General features: G+C 46.9%; 1 protein-coding gene across 9 annotated transcripts in view; it reads right to left on the bottom strand.

Moving 5' to 3' along the window:
* STXBP5L (syntaxin binding protein 5L) overlaps positions 1–15,615 on the bottom strand; it is a 581,790-nt gene that overhangs the window by 59,173 nt on the left and 507,002 nt on the right. For all 9 annotated transcript variants that reach the window (XM_088455906.1, XM_088455901.1, XM_088455909.1 and 6 more), the window contains 4 exons: positions 11,252–11,609; positions 3,215–3,380; positions 2,457–2,568; positions 1,026–1,246 (listed from right to left, as the gene is read on the bottom strand). In XM_088455906.1, coding sequence (XP_088312032.1) covers positions 1,026–1,246; positions 2,457–2,568; positions 3,215–3,380; positions 11,252–11,609 — 857 coding nt within the window. The remainder of the gene's footprint in view (positions 1–1,025; positions 1,247–2,456; positions 2,569–3,214; positions 3,381–11,251; positions 11,610–15,615) is intronic.

The following is a 15,615-nucleotide window of genomic DNA, read 5'->3' as shown; positions in this document are numbered from 1 at the left end:
TTGCTGTGTGATTAGTGCAGTGTGATGGGACATTGCTGTGGGATTAGTGCAGTGTGAGGGGACATTGCTGTGGGATTAGTGCAGTGTGAGGGGACATTGCTGTGGGATTAGTGCAGTGTGAGGGGACATTGCTGTGGGATTAGTGCAGTGTGAGGGGACATTGCTGTGTGATTAGTGCAGTGTGAGGGGACATTGCTGTGTGATTAGTGCAGTGTGAAGGGACATTGCTGTGTGATTAGTGCAGTGTGATGTCACATTGCTGTGTGATTAGTGCAGTGTGAGCGGACATTGCTGTGAGATTAGCGCAGTGTGAGGGGACATTGCTGTGGGATTAGCGCAGTGTGAGGGGACATTGCTGTGGGATTAGCGCAGTGTGAGGGGACATTGCTGTGGGATTAGTGCAGAGTGAGGGGACATTGCTGTGGGATTAGCGCAGTGTGAGGGGACATTGCTGTGGGATTAGCGCAGTGTGAGGGGACATTGCTGTGGGATTAGTGCAGTGTGATGGGACATTGCTGTGGGATTAGTGCAGTGTGATGGGACATTGCTGTGGGATTAGTGCAGTGTGAGCGGACATTGCTGTGAGATTAGCGCAGTGTGAGGGGACATTGCTGTGGGATTAGCGCAGTGTGAGGGGACATTGCTGTGGGATTAGTGCAGTGTGATGGGACATTGCTGTGGGATTAGTGCAGTGTGATGGGACATTGCTGTGGGATTAGTGCAGTGTGAGGGGACATTGCTGTGTCACATTTATGTTGCCTTTAGTTGCCGCTGCACTGGTTTGCCATTCTCTGTCCTTGACTACTTATGCTAAAATGTGGGGTTGATGTACAATAATTACATAGCACCCATCCCAAGTATATAAGTAAGTAAGGATGTTGGAATGAGGCTTGTAATGGCACCTACGGTATAACCGAGGACACGGGCATGAAATGACACATCATGAGGACAGGAGTCATACACAAGGTACTGATGACACCAGTAGAGCACAATGGCTGGATCCGCGTGAGACGCTATTTCCTCACCTCGTGTGCGTGCTTGGAGAAGGCTTCCGCACTTGATAACATGCGTTCTGTCTTGTCCTCCAGCTCACCCAGCCTCTGTCCTCTCTCATCCAGAGCTATTCGAGCGCGATATAAATCTCCGGCCACCCCGGTAGCTGCTCCTTTTACTCCCTCTATACCGGCCTGTCCTGGAATATGCTGTGCGAGGCTGCGGGAGGCTTTACCTGCGGAGGCTTCACCAACTGAGAGACAGAGAGCTTATGAGTTCATTCAGTTAATGGAGCCACCGACCATCTCACACTGCAAGGTGTGACACAACTCCCAGCTTATACATTGACCCAGAGTTTCCCAAACTCCGCCATTACAGTCCAGGTTTTAAGGATATCTATGCTTGAATGCAGATGGTTAAATCAAATTTACTGAGGTACTAATTAAGGCCCTCATTCAGAGGCGGTCGGAGGATGCAAGCGGTCGCTCAGAAACTGGGCAGCCGCTTGCATCCTGACCGGCCGCCTCTGTTTCGGTCGTTAGGCTGTGGGTTTACACCCACAGCTCTAACGACCGCTCGGGTGATGGTCGCGATGGTCATAGACCATCGCGACCATCGGGGCTTACGACGAGACCCTAGGGTAGGGTCTCACTTGTCGTAAGACCCGGAGAGCTTCTGGCTCTGTCAGAGCCGGAAGCTCTCCACTGACATCACTAGTGATGTCAGTGGGGCCTCCCCCAAACGGCAGGCGTTCCCATGGGAACGCCTCCGTTTGGGCTGCCACTCCCCCGGCCCGCCTTCCAAACATGGCGAGCTGTCAATCAACATCGACAGCTCGCCCCCTTTGGAAAGAGACCCGCTACGACCGGCGCTGTCGGTCGTAGCCGGTCTCACGCATGCACACGAAGGAGCCGGCTCCCTCGTGTGCATGCGCACTGGACAAACATCGAGGTGGCCGAGCAGTCGTAGACCGTACGGCCGCCTCTGAATGAAGCCCTAAGTCCCCTGTGCTCCAGCCTGGACATCCTTAAAACGTGGACGGTAATGGCGGAGTTCGGGAAACTGCATTAAGCCATTTATCATTATTAACATTGTGTGTACATTGTCATCAGGTTACACAGCACCAAAGATTATTACACCACTTGTGGGAAAATGACGTAAACATGGCAGGGGGGGGGTCACATAATATCTGCAGTTCCTCCTCGTGTCCATTAATGCTGAACAACGGTCAGGATAAAGTAACAATGGGAGGTAGAAGGGGACACCCAATAAAGTAGAACAATGGGGACAGGTGGGAAGGAGTTCTGGTTGTTCACACAGATAATGGAATATGGCATAACACCTCAATTTCCATAGTTACTTTCTAATTATAATTGACACACGGTCCCTGGATTGATGAACCCTCTGTAATACACAGTACTCTCCTATAATACTAGATCGGGTCATTACACTGTGCTACCTACATAGCTCCTCTCTGTCCAAAGTCTGTCCGCTTCCACCAAACAGTCCTTTCAGGAACCCTCTGTTCTGCGCTTCTGGAGTCTCCACCGGCGAGAAGAGGTCTCCGAGCATGTCCTGGGCGCAGGGAGGAGACATAACGGGGCAATGTGTCAGTTACTCAGTGATGTCATATCTGGGTTGTGTATCCTCTCTCCCTGCTGCATTATTATCAGGAAATACGCAGGTAGGCGCGGAGGCCGCCAAACTCAGTCTCCGACCACCTAGATCATCAGCATCTGAGCCCCTTGTATCATATAATGATTAGTAAAGCCCCCATGGTAGGGGTACGGTATAATGATCTGGTGTAAAGACCATGGAATCAACCAGCATTGTACAGAAAATATCCTACATATTCATCACATTTCAATGGGAGCGTTTTAGTTCCATACTTTGCAAGAAAATCACGGCAACGTAAGTGAAAAAATAGGTGTTTTTCAGTGGAATATTACTGGAGGAATGAAACGTCAATAGAATCACTTACTAAGCGATTTGGCGCTCAGTTGCCGTGACTGCATCAGTAATAAAATCATTGCATTTATTGCTACCTGATGGGGGAGATATCATACTGGCGCTTCAGCAATTGTACTGAGCAAAGCTAGCATTTATTTTCTACAGCATGTAATAAGGCGGGATTGTCTCCATCTGTGTTTTCATGACTACGTGAATGATGTAGATTAAACGATCGCTGTCTGTTTGCAAATGGCCCCGCGTGCGCGCTTACCTGCAGACTGTCGCACAACTCCTGGCTGTACGTGATTCTTTGGATCTCGCTGGGAGAGCACAAGTACAACGCTTGGCCACCGTTGGTGAAGCAGAATGTCCGGGCTATTCTCATGTCCGTTAATGGCAAGTAATTGACATCTAGCAGTGGACGGAGGCTGGGGAGGCTGGAAGGAGAAAATCCATGATACAATAAGGGGTTTCATCATGATAGAGGACGTGTGTGTGACTTGCAGCAATGCCATCCCAGAGACGGTCAATAAAACAAAGACATTCCTTAATTTGGCCTCAAGTTATTGTAAACTAGATGCGGAGAAGTACACATGCCAATATGTGTCTGCTGTATAGGGTAGGAAATACGCTATTCTGCATTTATTATCTGTCGGAACATCAAGCTCCTCCCCTTCTACACCCCACAGCTAAAGCCCAACCGAGAACTATGGAACACTCATTCTTAACAAAGAGAAAAAAAGGGTTTGAAACTCAAATGTTCCCAGAATGGAATTAATTCATCTATGGAACCCTGGTTCTCGGGCAGTGACGCTCCACGTTTTAGCTGATCCATCATATCGGCCTCAGCTGAACCTACTTCTCCCCTCGGGGGTTGTGAGGCCATTCTCTGTGGCGAATGGTGTTCCGGCTCAGACGGTCGGACTCGCGACTGTCCTGTCCCAGAATGAGAAGTGCAGAAATGTGTGAAAATTGTATCGTGCTCAGTGCACAATTTTTTGGGTTTCCTTGGATTGGTGGAGGTAAAAACACACCCAGCATCTTCACAACAGAGTCAGAGGGAGAGGTACAAATCCCACTTTTACCAGAAGGTCGTCCAAGTAGGGAATAACACTCATCACTGACATACATATAACGCGAGACGCGCCGCACCAAGGGGGATCGGTATGAATGACCGCCGGACCTATGTACGATGGTTCAAATCCCGACAGCGGAAGACCAGCAGCCCTGAGCTATTGCTAACCCTCTCCCCCCCTAACCCTCCTTTAGGGCTGCCTAACCCTAACCTCCCCCCTAGTGCCTAACCCCCCTGTAAGTGCCTAAACCTTACCCCCCCCTCCTTCCCCGCACCCTAAACCTAAGACTTCCATGGGGGTGCCTAACACTAACTCCCCCTGGGAGCCCTGAAACCTAACCCTCCCACCCCGCTGCTGTCGGCTCCCGGCGTAGGTCTAATGACAGGCGTTATTAGTACCCTGCCGGGATTTGACAGTCGGGAAGCCGGCGGTTGATATTTCGACTGTTGGCAACCCGACTGCATCCCCCCATGGTGCACACTTTTCCCATAATTCTGCTACTTTTCCCTCAGTATTACGTCAGTGTGCAAATAGTCTACTAGATACTTAGGGGCATATTCAATTGGGTGTGAGAATAGCAGCAATCCGGGGTCTTGTCTGCAGGATTTTTGCTATACAATCAGGATCGGGGTTTTTTTCCTATTTTGCGCGCCGGGAGGTTTTCTTTTGTGCATCTCCAGAGCACGACCAAAGGTCGGTAAATGCTCTGGGACCCCGGCAGTACCCCTCCTAATGACTAATTAAGCAATTGGAAGTTTCCAATTTGCTTAATTAGTCAGTAATTACTCACCTTCCGAAGTGCTGTTTTCTGCATCCAGCGTCGGGACCCGGGGCGTGATTCAGAGCCGCTCGCTGTTTGCGTGCGCTCGCTCTGAATCAGGGCGGGGATTTTTTTATTTTTTTCATCCTCCAGGCTGCTCGCTAAGTTGGGGGTGACCACTCACAGCTTTTGCGAGCGGCCTGGCGATGGTTGCGATAATCGCGACCATCGGGCTTGCGAGGAGACCCTGTGGGAGGGTCTCGGCTACCACAAGGCCGAGTGGACTTCCTGCTACTGATGTCACTAGTGATGTCAGTAGGGCCGCCCACAAACGCCAGGCGTTCCTAAGGGAACGCCTGCGTTTGTGCAGCCACCTCCCCCTCCCCACCCATTGACAGCCGCCCCGTCTTGTAGCGAGACCGGTTGCGACGGAGCTGCCGTCACAGTACGGGTCTCGCGCATGCGCACGCAGAAGGTGGCGCAAGCACAGTCGGGGACCATCGACCCGCTTGCGAGCGCTGTGCGCTCGCAAGCGGGTCTGAATCAGGCCCCCGGTCTCCTGCAGCAGCGGTGAGTATGTAGTGTGTGTGTGTGTGTGTGTGACCCCCAGTGTATGTGTACCCCCCCCAAGTTCAGTGTGCACCCCCGGAATGGGCGCTTGGAGAACTAGATCTCCCAGCAGCCCTTGCCCCTCCCAACAGCCCCTGGAGCCTCCCAGCAGCAACCCCCTCTCCAGTGAGAATATAGAGGGGAGGCCCCCGGGAGCTGCGGAGACCACCGGGCAGGTAAGTGAAGAATTTTTATTTTTTTTTCTACGCGGCGCAGGGATTTCAGAGCTGAAAACCCTGCGACCACTTTTTCTTAATTGGATACCGCAGGTATAGGTATCGGGAGCGCGCATGCCTGCGGTAATCCAAAATTGGGCACAAGGTTTTTTCCTCGCTAAACCTCATGCCCAATTGAATATGCCCCATAGGGTTATAAGAGAAGTCTTCCTACCAACCTGCTGAGTCCTCAAAATCCAATTCCACAAATATCTCTCCATCAGATTCTGGGGTGTAAATTTACTAACGTGAGAGTTTTTAGAAGTGGAGATGTTGCCCATAGCAACCAGAGTCCAGCTGTTATATTCTAGAAGATGGTAGATAAATTATAAGTAGAATCTGATTGGTTGCTATGGGCAACAACTCCACTTCTATAAACCTGCACTTTAGTGAATATTCAGTAATAGTCAGCCCGACGCCGGCACTTATCAGGGTTTTTTTTTCGGGACCTGATGTGTCCAGAAAACGAATCCATGATAATTGCAGTTTTTTTTCACCTGAAAAAAGGCGAAAACAAATAGGTACCGCAATAAGCTCGCCGCTCTATGTGTTTTCGGGAGAACTATCCTACTACTTCAACCGAAATGGGCAATCCTACGCTGCCATCAGGTATAGGATGTGTCAGCCAGGGCTGCAACCAAGCGCAGGAGGAGACAGCAGCTGCTACCTACAGTACCATCAATGTGAGGCCACGAGCGCAGGAGGAGACAGCAGCTGCTACCTACAGTACCATCAATGTGAGGCCACGAGCGCAGGAGGAGACAGCAGCTGCTACCTACAGTACCATCAATGTGAGGCCACGATCGCAGGAGGAGACAGCAGCTGCTACCTACAGTACCATCAATGTGAGGCCACGAGCGCAGGAGGAGACAGCAGCTGCTACCTACAGTACCATCAATGTGAGGCCACGAGCGCAGGAGGAGACAGCAGCTACTACCTACAGTACCATCAATGTGAGGCCACGCATGCAGGAGGAGACAGCAGCTACTACCTACAGTACCATCAATGTGAGGCCACGAGCGCAGGAGGAGACAGCAGCTGCTACCTACAGTACCATCAATGTGAGGCCACGAGCGCAGTCTGGCAGTAGGGCAATGTGGCGGAAGGTACACACCAGCACTGGGACCCTGGTCACTGTTTCCTATTAGTGATGTGTAAAGCCGGCTAGGAGTCTCTATAGAGAAGGTGGGCAGTGGTAGAAGAAATGCTACAAACAGCTCATATCTACAACAGTACCTGAAAGAGCATTCCGCCAGGACAAATAAGCGTAAGATAAAGAAAAGTACAACATGTAATTGTGGCCATCAACAGCCTGCACGAAAGCGCCCAACTCCACGGGCATGTAAGAGAAAACGCATTGCCTGTAGTGGGGCACAGAAGGGAAGGAGCTTCTACATTCTGACAGGCCGGTTATACCCCTTCTATACTCCAAGCTGACAGTGTCCCCCAGTGCGGAGGGAGGAGAACATGGTGTTATAGAATCAGCAAGCAGGGGACCTCATTCAGAGCCGCTCGTAAGCGGCCGCTCGTTCCGAGCGATGTTCGCACATCTGCGCATGCGTATGGGTTGTAATACGCATGCGCGAACCAGTCAGTGCGGTCAGAAATCGTGTGCTCGCAAAATAGCGAATGCCTGCTAATTTGAGTGACAGAATGAGACGTATGTGGGTGGTAACAGGGGAAGGTGCTTGAAAACGGGGAGTGGAGATCAGAACGCAGGCGTGCCAAAAGGTCAAAACGGGCGTTTTAAGGGTGTGCATAAGTAATACAGCAGCGTCATTGACCACGTCACTGGGTTCTCTTTTAGCCAGAACTGCTCGCATGATTGCGGTAGGAAAATCCAACCACAAGAATAGCGAGCAGTTCATACGCCGTTCGATGTACTCGATTAATCTAATAAATAGTGGACATGACGTATGATGCGAGCGGCCAGGGGGCGTTTTTTCAAAATAATGACCGCATGTTTTGTTCGCTCATTCAGACATGGAGGCGTCAACAGACCGCAAAGAGCGAGCGGTCAATTTAAATAGCCAGCGCCTTTTTCTGAACGAGCGAGTGCAAATAGCGTCCGGCTCTGAATCAGACCCAGAGTACTAACATGGGAAACATGATAAACACATGAGCGTAGCACAGAGAGCTCACTGTCTGATCAGCGTTTGCACAATGAAATTCTGCAGAAAGAACTAGTTCTCAGAGCTTTCCCAGTATTCCTGCTGTCAACGGTTCTCCATAATGATTGCACCACGCTCACATCCAGTTCTCTGATATTAAGTAGTCTCTACACAACATTTGAATAGATCCCCTGACAAGAATAATGGCTACAGTCTTATACTGGTTACAGTCTTATACTGGCTACAGTCTTATTATACTGGCTACAGTCTTATTATACTGGCTACAGTCTTATTATACTGGCTACAGTCTTATTATACTGGTTACAGTCTTATTATACTGGCTACAGTCTTATTATACTGACTACAGTCTTATTATACTGACTACAGTCTTATTATACTGGTTACAGTCTTATACTGCCTACAGTCTTATTATACTGCCTACAGTCTTATTATACTGGTTACAGTCTTATTATACTGACTACAGTCTTATACTGGCTACAGTCTTATTATAGTGACTAAAGTCTTATTATACTGACTACAGTCTTATACTGACTACAGTCTTATTATACTGACTACAGTCTTATACTGGCTACAGTCTTATTATATGACTACAGTCTTATTATAATGGCTACAGTCTTATACTGACTACAGTCTTATTATACTGACTACAGTCTTATACTGGCTACAGTCTTATTATACTGGCTACTGTCTTATTATACTGGCTACAGTCTTATTATGCTGGCTACAGTCTTATTATACTGGCTACAGCCTTATTATACTGACTACAGCCTTATTATACTGGCTACAGTCTTATTATACTGACTAAAGCCTTATTATACTGGCTACAGTCTTATTATACTGGCTACAGTCTTATTATACTGGCTACAGTCTTATTATACTGGCTACAGTCTTATTATACTGGCTACCGTCTTATTATACTGACTACAGTCTTATTATACTGACTACAGTCTTATTTTACTGACTACAGTCTTATTTTACTGACTACAGTCTTATTATACTGGCTACAGTCTTATTATACTGGCTACAGTCTTATTATACTGACTACAGTCTTATTGTACTGGTTACAGTCTTATTATACTGACTACAGTCTTATACTGGCTACAGTCTTATTATAGTGACTAAAGTCTTATTATACTGACTACAGTCTTATACTGACTACAGTCTTATACTGGCTACAGTCTTATTATATGACTACAGTCTTATTATACTGACTACAGTCTTATACTGACTACAGTCTTATTATACTGGCTACAGTCTTATTATACTGGCCACAGTCTTATTATGCTGGCTACAGTCTTATTATGCTGGCTACAGTCTTATTATGCTGGCTACAGTCTTATTATGCTGGCTACAGTCTTATTATACTGGCTACAGCCTTATTATACTGGCTACAGTCTTATTATACTGGCTACAGCCTTATTATACTGGCTACAGTCTTATTATACTGGCTACAGTCTTATTATACTGACTACAGCCTTATTATACTGGCTACAGTCTTATTATACTGGCTACAGTCTTATTATACTGGCTACAGTCTTATACTGACTACAGTCTTATACTGGCTACAGTCTTATTATACTGGCTACAGTCTTATTATACTGGCTACAGTCTTATTATACTGGCTACAGTCTTATACTGACTACAGTCTTATTATACTGGCTACAGTCTTATTATACTGGCTACAGCCTTATTATACTGGCTACAGTCTTATTATACTGGCTACCGTCTTATTATACTGGCTACCGTCTTATTATACTGACTACAGTCTTATTTTACTGACTACAGTCTTATTATACTGACTACAGTCTTATACTGGCTACAGTCTTATTATACTGGCTACAGTCTTATACTGGCTACAGTCTTATTATACTGACTACAGCCTTATTATACTGGCTACAGTCTTATTATACTGACTACAGTCTTATTTTACTGACTACAGTCTTATTATACTGACTACAGTCTTATACTGGCTACAGTCTTATTATACTGGCTACAGTCTTATACTGACTACAGTCTTATTATACTGACTACAGCCTTATTATACTGGCTACAGTCTTATTATACTGGCTACAGTCTTATACTGACTACAGTCTTATTATACTGGCTACAGTCTTATTATACTGGCTACAGTCTTATTATACTGGCTACAGTCTTATTATACTGGCTACAGTCTTATACTGGCTACAGTCTTATTATACTGACTAGTGTCTTATTATACTGGCTACAGTCTTATTATACTGACTACAGCCTTATTATACTGGCTACAGTCTTATTTTACTGACTACAGTCTTATTTTACTGACTACAGTCTTATTATACTGACTACAGTCTTATACTGGCTACAGTCTTATTATACTGGCTACAGTCTTATACTGGCTACAGTCTTATTATACTGACTAGTGTCTTATTATACTGGCTACAGTCTTATTATACTGGCTACAGTCTTATACTGCCTACAGTCTTATTATACTGACTACAGTCTTATACTGACTACAGTCTTATTATACTGACTACAGTCTTATTATACTGCCTACAGTCTTATACTGGCTACAGTCTTATTATACTGACTACAGTCTTATACTGGCTACAGTCTTATTATAGTGACTAAAGTCTTATTATACTGACTACAGTCTTATACTGGCTACAGTCTTATTATATGACTACAGTCTTATTATAATGGCTACAGTCTTATACTGACTACAGTCTTATTATACTGGCTACAGTCTTATTATACTGACTACAGTCTTATTATACTGGCTACAGTCTTAAGGATTAAGGTGTAAAAACACTATACACAATGAATTGCACACATAGACCTGATTTGGAGCCGCGAGCATCTCTTAGCATGGACACAAATGGTGAAGTTTGCGTAACACTAATGGGCAGCACAGGTTTCCGCTTACACAAACGTGAACCCTGCACGTTAGCTGAACAGAACTCGCAGTCACATACGGCAGTAAATCAGGCTTCCGGGGGCTTCCCGCACCTACAGCGATTGGTGAGCGACTTAAAATCAGCCCATAGTATGTTCTTTATTCTTCCTTGCTCCCAACAATATAATAGGCCGGAACTCCAATCTCCGTGATGTATACATAGCAACCAATCAAATTCTGCTTATTTACCTAGCACCTTCTAGAAGACCATAGCTAGAATCTGATTAGTTGCTATGGGCATCATCTCCACTTCTATGAACCCGCACTTTAGTTAATATAGCCCCATGTATACAATGAATTTAAAGATGAACACATCTGAAGATAACATGTAACACAATAGACAGCTACAGAAAGGCATCAAATGTTGCAAGTTTTACAATTAACGCAAAATGAGCCCAACAATGTCCCACATCTGAGATTCTGTTCCTCTATGAGAACTTCCACATATAGTGCTAGATGTCCTCAGTGGCCCTATTACATGAGGAAACACGCACTTTATTGCTAATGGCCCTATAAAGGAGAGAGCACCAATACAAGGAGAGAGCAGAGGACGTCAGGCAGGGACCGCGTCCCGCATCGGTTACCTTATTGTCATGAGGTGCCCGTTGGCACAGAAACACGCCAGCAGGACAGTGTTGCACATGTTGACCACCTCTGCCTGCAGGAGGAACGAGGTCTCGGTAATGTTGTGGACATACAGACAGTTCTGGGAAGGCAGAGAGAACACTTTGGCTTGCTTCTCCGAACAGACAACAGCAAACTGGTGGTCGCTCATGTCTTGGGACGAGGATGGGGAGAAGGTGACCAGTTTCCTTTTCCTCGTCTTCTCATTGTCTTCTGTGTTCGGGTCCCTCCAGACTTCATACGAGGGGTGTATTAAGGAGCCCATGCAGTCCAGGCAGGAGATTGCGAGCACGGCCCCCTTCAGCATGAGCACGGTTCCTGCAGAGGTAAAGGGCAATGGGCGTCACATACAATGGGCAAAACGGGTGCTCCGCTACGCAAATACAATGTCTGACCCGCTATGCTTTCCAATTCGCTCCAATGCGCCTGTATAGAGCATCTTCAGTGTGTGTTTGTTTTCCTATCTGGACTATGATGGATCAATAAGTAGAAAATATGGTGAACAGATATTTTGAGGCAACTGCCCCCCCCCCCCCCCCTCCTACAACCCCACTGAGCAGCCGCATTCATTGCTGGCAGAAATGGGGGGATGCTGCCTGGGGGGCCCGTGGCTGACTGATGCCGGGGTAGGCTCTCTGCATATTATCCCAGCCTTGCAATTTTGGTCCGAGCTTCAAGTACATGTTTATTTTAATCTAAACTCTTTTGGTATTAAATGCAGGGGGGTATCCCCTAACCATTATACTAGACCCACTGGGTTATAAAAGTTGCCACTCCAAGTGTCCCAATTACCCTGGCCCCCCTAGACCAAGTGGGCTGGAAAGGAGGAACGCTAGAACCTCGAGGTATGGAGGCCCAGACAGGTCTTTGGGCACAAGGTCTGAAACTCCTCCGCCTCTATATCCCTTATTATTCTAACCAAGCTCACAAGACAGAAGCAAAACGGGAACTTACTAACTAAAGAAATAGAACTGGAGCATAAAAGGTGGGCACCCGGCTTCCCTACAGGACTCAGGGAAAAATATATAATGTCAGTATATCAATCCCATCTTCTCTTTCATCCTATTGGATTGGGGTGGGCGGGGGGAACACTGTAACTTTGGGGCTCTTCCAAAGCTGCCCCCGTGGTGGTTTCAGAAGGTGCACAAGCTACATTTTCCATCCAACGTCTTTGGACACCAAGACAATTGATTCCTTAAAGCTTAGTAAACGTATGGAATAAGAAGCTAATGGCTGTCTGACACAGCTTTTTCTTGTACAGCTTTCCTTACACCAAAGGAAGCCTGACAATTGCTGAATTAGCCTCACATGTTACTGAAGTAACCCATCTAGTAACACTATGACTTACTTTGTCACACAATTATTGACATATGGCTGATTCACTAGGGATCGAGGCTGCGATTACGTACACGCAGATCTGCTGCGAAAATATGCTAATGTTTGCAATCGCAAAGCCGTCACACGGCCAGCGTAGAGATGCCCACTTCCCCAATCTCACCCGTAATACCTCGCAGTCCTGCGTATACATCGGGAACATCGCGTAACATCGGCTCCTTACGCACATGTACAGCAGCTCTGACCTTACTCAGAAATTGCTAACCTCATCGTACACAATAAGTACTGAAACTGCATATGCCGTCGCAGTGGCTAATTTATGCACGCCCCTGCAATGGCGTTCAAATGGACAAACACGCCTGCATTACTCCGACCACTCCCCCGTCACCACCCCCAAACACTGACCTCTTGTTACTCACTCTGCGACGGCTTTCTGTGAGCTGTGTGGTCACAGTTCTGTGGCTGCGTATGCGCACTGTCATGGCATACACATGCGCAGTACGCAACAATTGTCCATCTGCATATGCCAGCGCAATAGCGATCTGTAGTGAATCAGCCCTATAGTTCCATAGATGCCTGAGAACATCCAACAAGAGAAGGCATCCCTCCTCTTCCGAAGTTCAACCATGATCTAAAGTCTGAATCACAATACTATGATTTAATTGGACTTTGACTACCAAGAACAGACCTGTTTCCAAGAAACAATGACATATGGAATCCTGTAAGAGAGAGCCCCAAGCTCTGATGCTCTCTGCACCGTACAGCGAGCCTAAAGAAAAGCCATCTGCCAGGCAAGAAGCTTCTACTCTACATGATACAAAACGTTCAAATCCCAAAGGGCGATTATAGCACTGTATGGAAGCGGAATATGCATCACTCCCTGCAAACACCCCTGTACCTGTGCCAGCTTCTTCTAAACGGTTGAGAGAGCAGATATTTGATTCTTTCAAGAACTGAGAGCCTGATTCATAATTGGAAGCTTTTGGCATTGCTGCTGGGTCTTTGGAAGAAAGTGAGCAGCACCCTATGAAAACAATTCTCTGGGGAAGGTTGGTATTGGATGTTTGGTAGTTGATGATCCATTCATGGGACACTAAGGCTTTTGCTGTCTTTTGCACATGGGCCTGGAGCGAGTGTGGGGATCCCACCTTGGTCATCAGATTGTACAAGTAAGAAATGACCCCTGACAAGAACAGGTATAACTACCATGATTCTCGTGAACATCCTTGGTAATGACAACAGGCCGATAGGTAAAAAGTGATATTGGAAATGATGGTAACCAGTCACTGGTGATATTCCCAGATCAGACCATGTACCATGGGTGGCCATGGAGACCATAAACTATGACATGACAAGTAGATTCCATCTAAAACCTATTCAATGGAAGCTGTGTGTTTAGGGTTTTGAAGAGGAACATTGCACAAAGTGGTCTCTCCTGCTTTTGGACAAGGAAGACATTTGAATAGAATCCCGGTCCCCTTTCTCCCCTGGAACGCGTGTATGACCAGTGACCACCCTCAGTTGATTAGTGACAGAATGGCTTCCTGCTTTGTTTGATCTCCCGGAAGACCGATTATAAAGGACTTTAGAAATGTTATAATATATCCCCGATCTATGATATCTCTCACCCAGGCATCTGAAGAGGAAATAATACACTACTCTCAGAATAGAAATAGGGGTGATGATAACTTTTTTTTGAGGTTTCTGTAAACTTTTCCCTAAGAACTGCTGCCTGGGGATTGGAATGGTGGTGGTCTTGGACTAGCGCATTATAAGGGCTCTTACCGTGCAAGGAGACTCCCATTTTTGCATATTCTCTCTAGGGAGGGGTAAAGGGTTTGTATTCTACATGAAACCTGGATTTTTTTTTAATCAGACTTAGGGCCCAATTCAGACCCGGTCGCTAAGCCGCAGACGCACGCTATGGGCGATTGTTGCCAGTCTACGCATGCGCGAACCAATCACTGCTTCCGGGAATCATGCGCTCGTAGTACACAAACTGAACGCTACTTTGAGTGACAGATAGCGCCGTTTGTGGGTGGTAACAGGGGAAGGTGCTTGTGAATGGGGGAGTGGTGTTGTGAACGCAGGCGTGTCTGGGTGTCAAAACGGCGTTTTATGGGTGTGCATAATTAGCATGGAGGCGTCACTGTACACGTCACCTGGTTGTATTCAGCCTGCAGTGATCACAGTGCTTGCGGCGGGGTAGGGTCTACCTCAAGCGCTGCGCGCAGCTCCGATGGCTCTCGATGTTACTGATTAATCACACACTTCCTGGAGATGACGTGTGTTAAGAAAGAAAAGTGGGCGTCTTTATAACGGCGTGCGTTCACTCTCTGCCGTCGCTCTCTAAGACATAGAGGGCGTCCTTACACCAGACAGTGCGTTCATGGAATTTGCATACCCGGCCCCTTTTGGCAGCGAGAGAGCGCAGCTTAGCGTCTGGGTCGGAATCTGAGTCCTCGTTTCAAAAAGTAAATCTTATAAATTAAAAGAAGGAATATAGAAAGACTGTTTCTTCCTCCTTTTAAGGAACTATAAGTCAGGACGCCTGGCTCCTCACTGTCCTCCACACTAAGGGTCTCCCCACAGCTAAGTTACAATAGAGGAAACCTTATTAGGCCCTGTACCAATATAACCCGGATCCCAAGCATGTACCTCCTTTGATGAAGTGATGGAAGTCGGAGGCCCCTGATTAAGCACCCCAATATGAAGAGGGCCCTTAACCGAGGTTATAGCAGCTCAGGTTCCGTCACATCAGCTGCGCCACCCACACGCATGCACAGCTGCCCGCCATTAGCCAATTTAAGTAGCCATTTAGAACAAGTTAAAAACCAAAACAGTCGTCACCCCACTCTGCAACCAGCACCTTTATCTGACATGCCAACAGGGGCATTTTGTCGGGGGACAAAAGAGTGAAGTGACAATCGCACACAAAGACCCCTGCATAATCTGGGGGATAATCCACATACTGAGGAATCACTATTCA

This window comes from Taudactylus pleione, unplaced genomic scaffold (genome assembly GCF_031769625.1).
Source record: "Taudactylus pleione unplaced genomic scaffold, aTauple2 ptg000677l, whole genome shotgun sequence".
Classification (NCBI taxonomy): Eukaryota; Metazoa; Chordata; class Amphibia; order Anura; family Myobatrachidae; genus Taudactylus; species Taudactylus pleione.
This window is presented reverse-complemented; position numbering and strand designations above follow the sequence as displayed.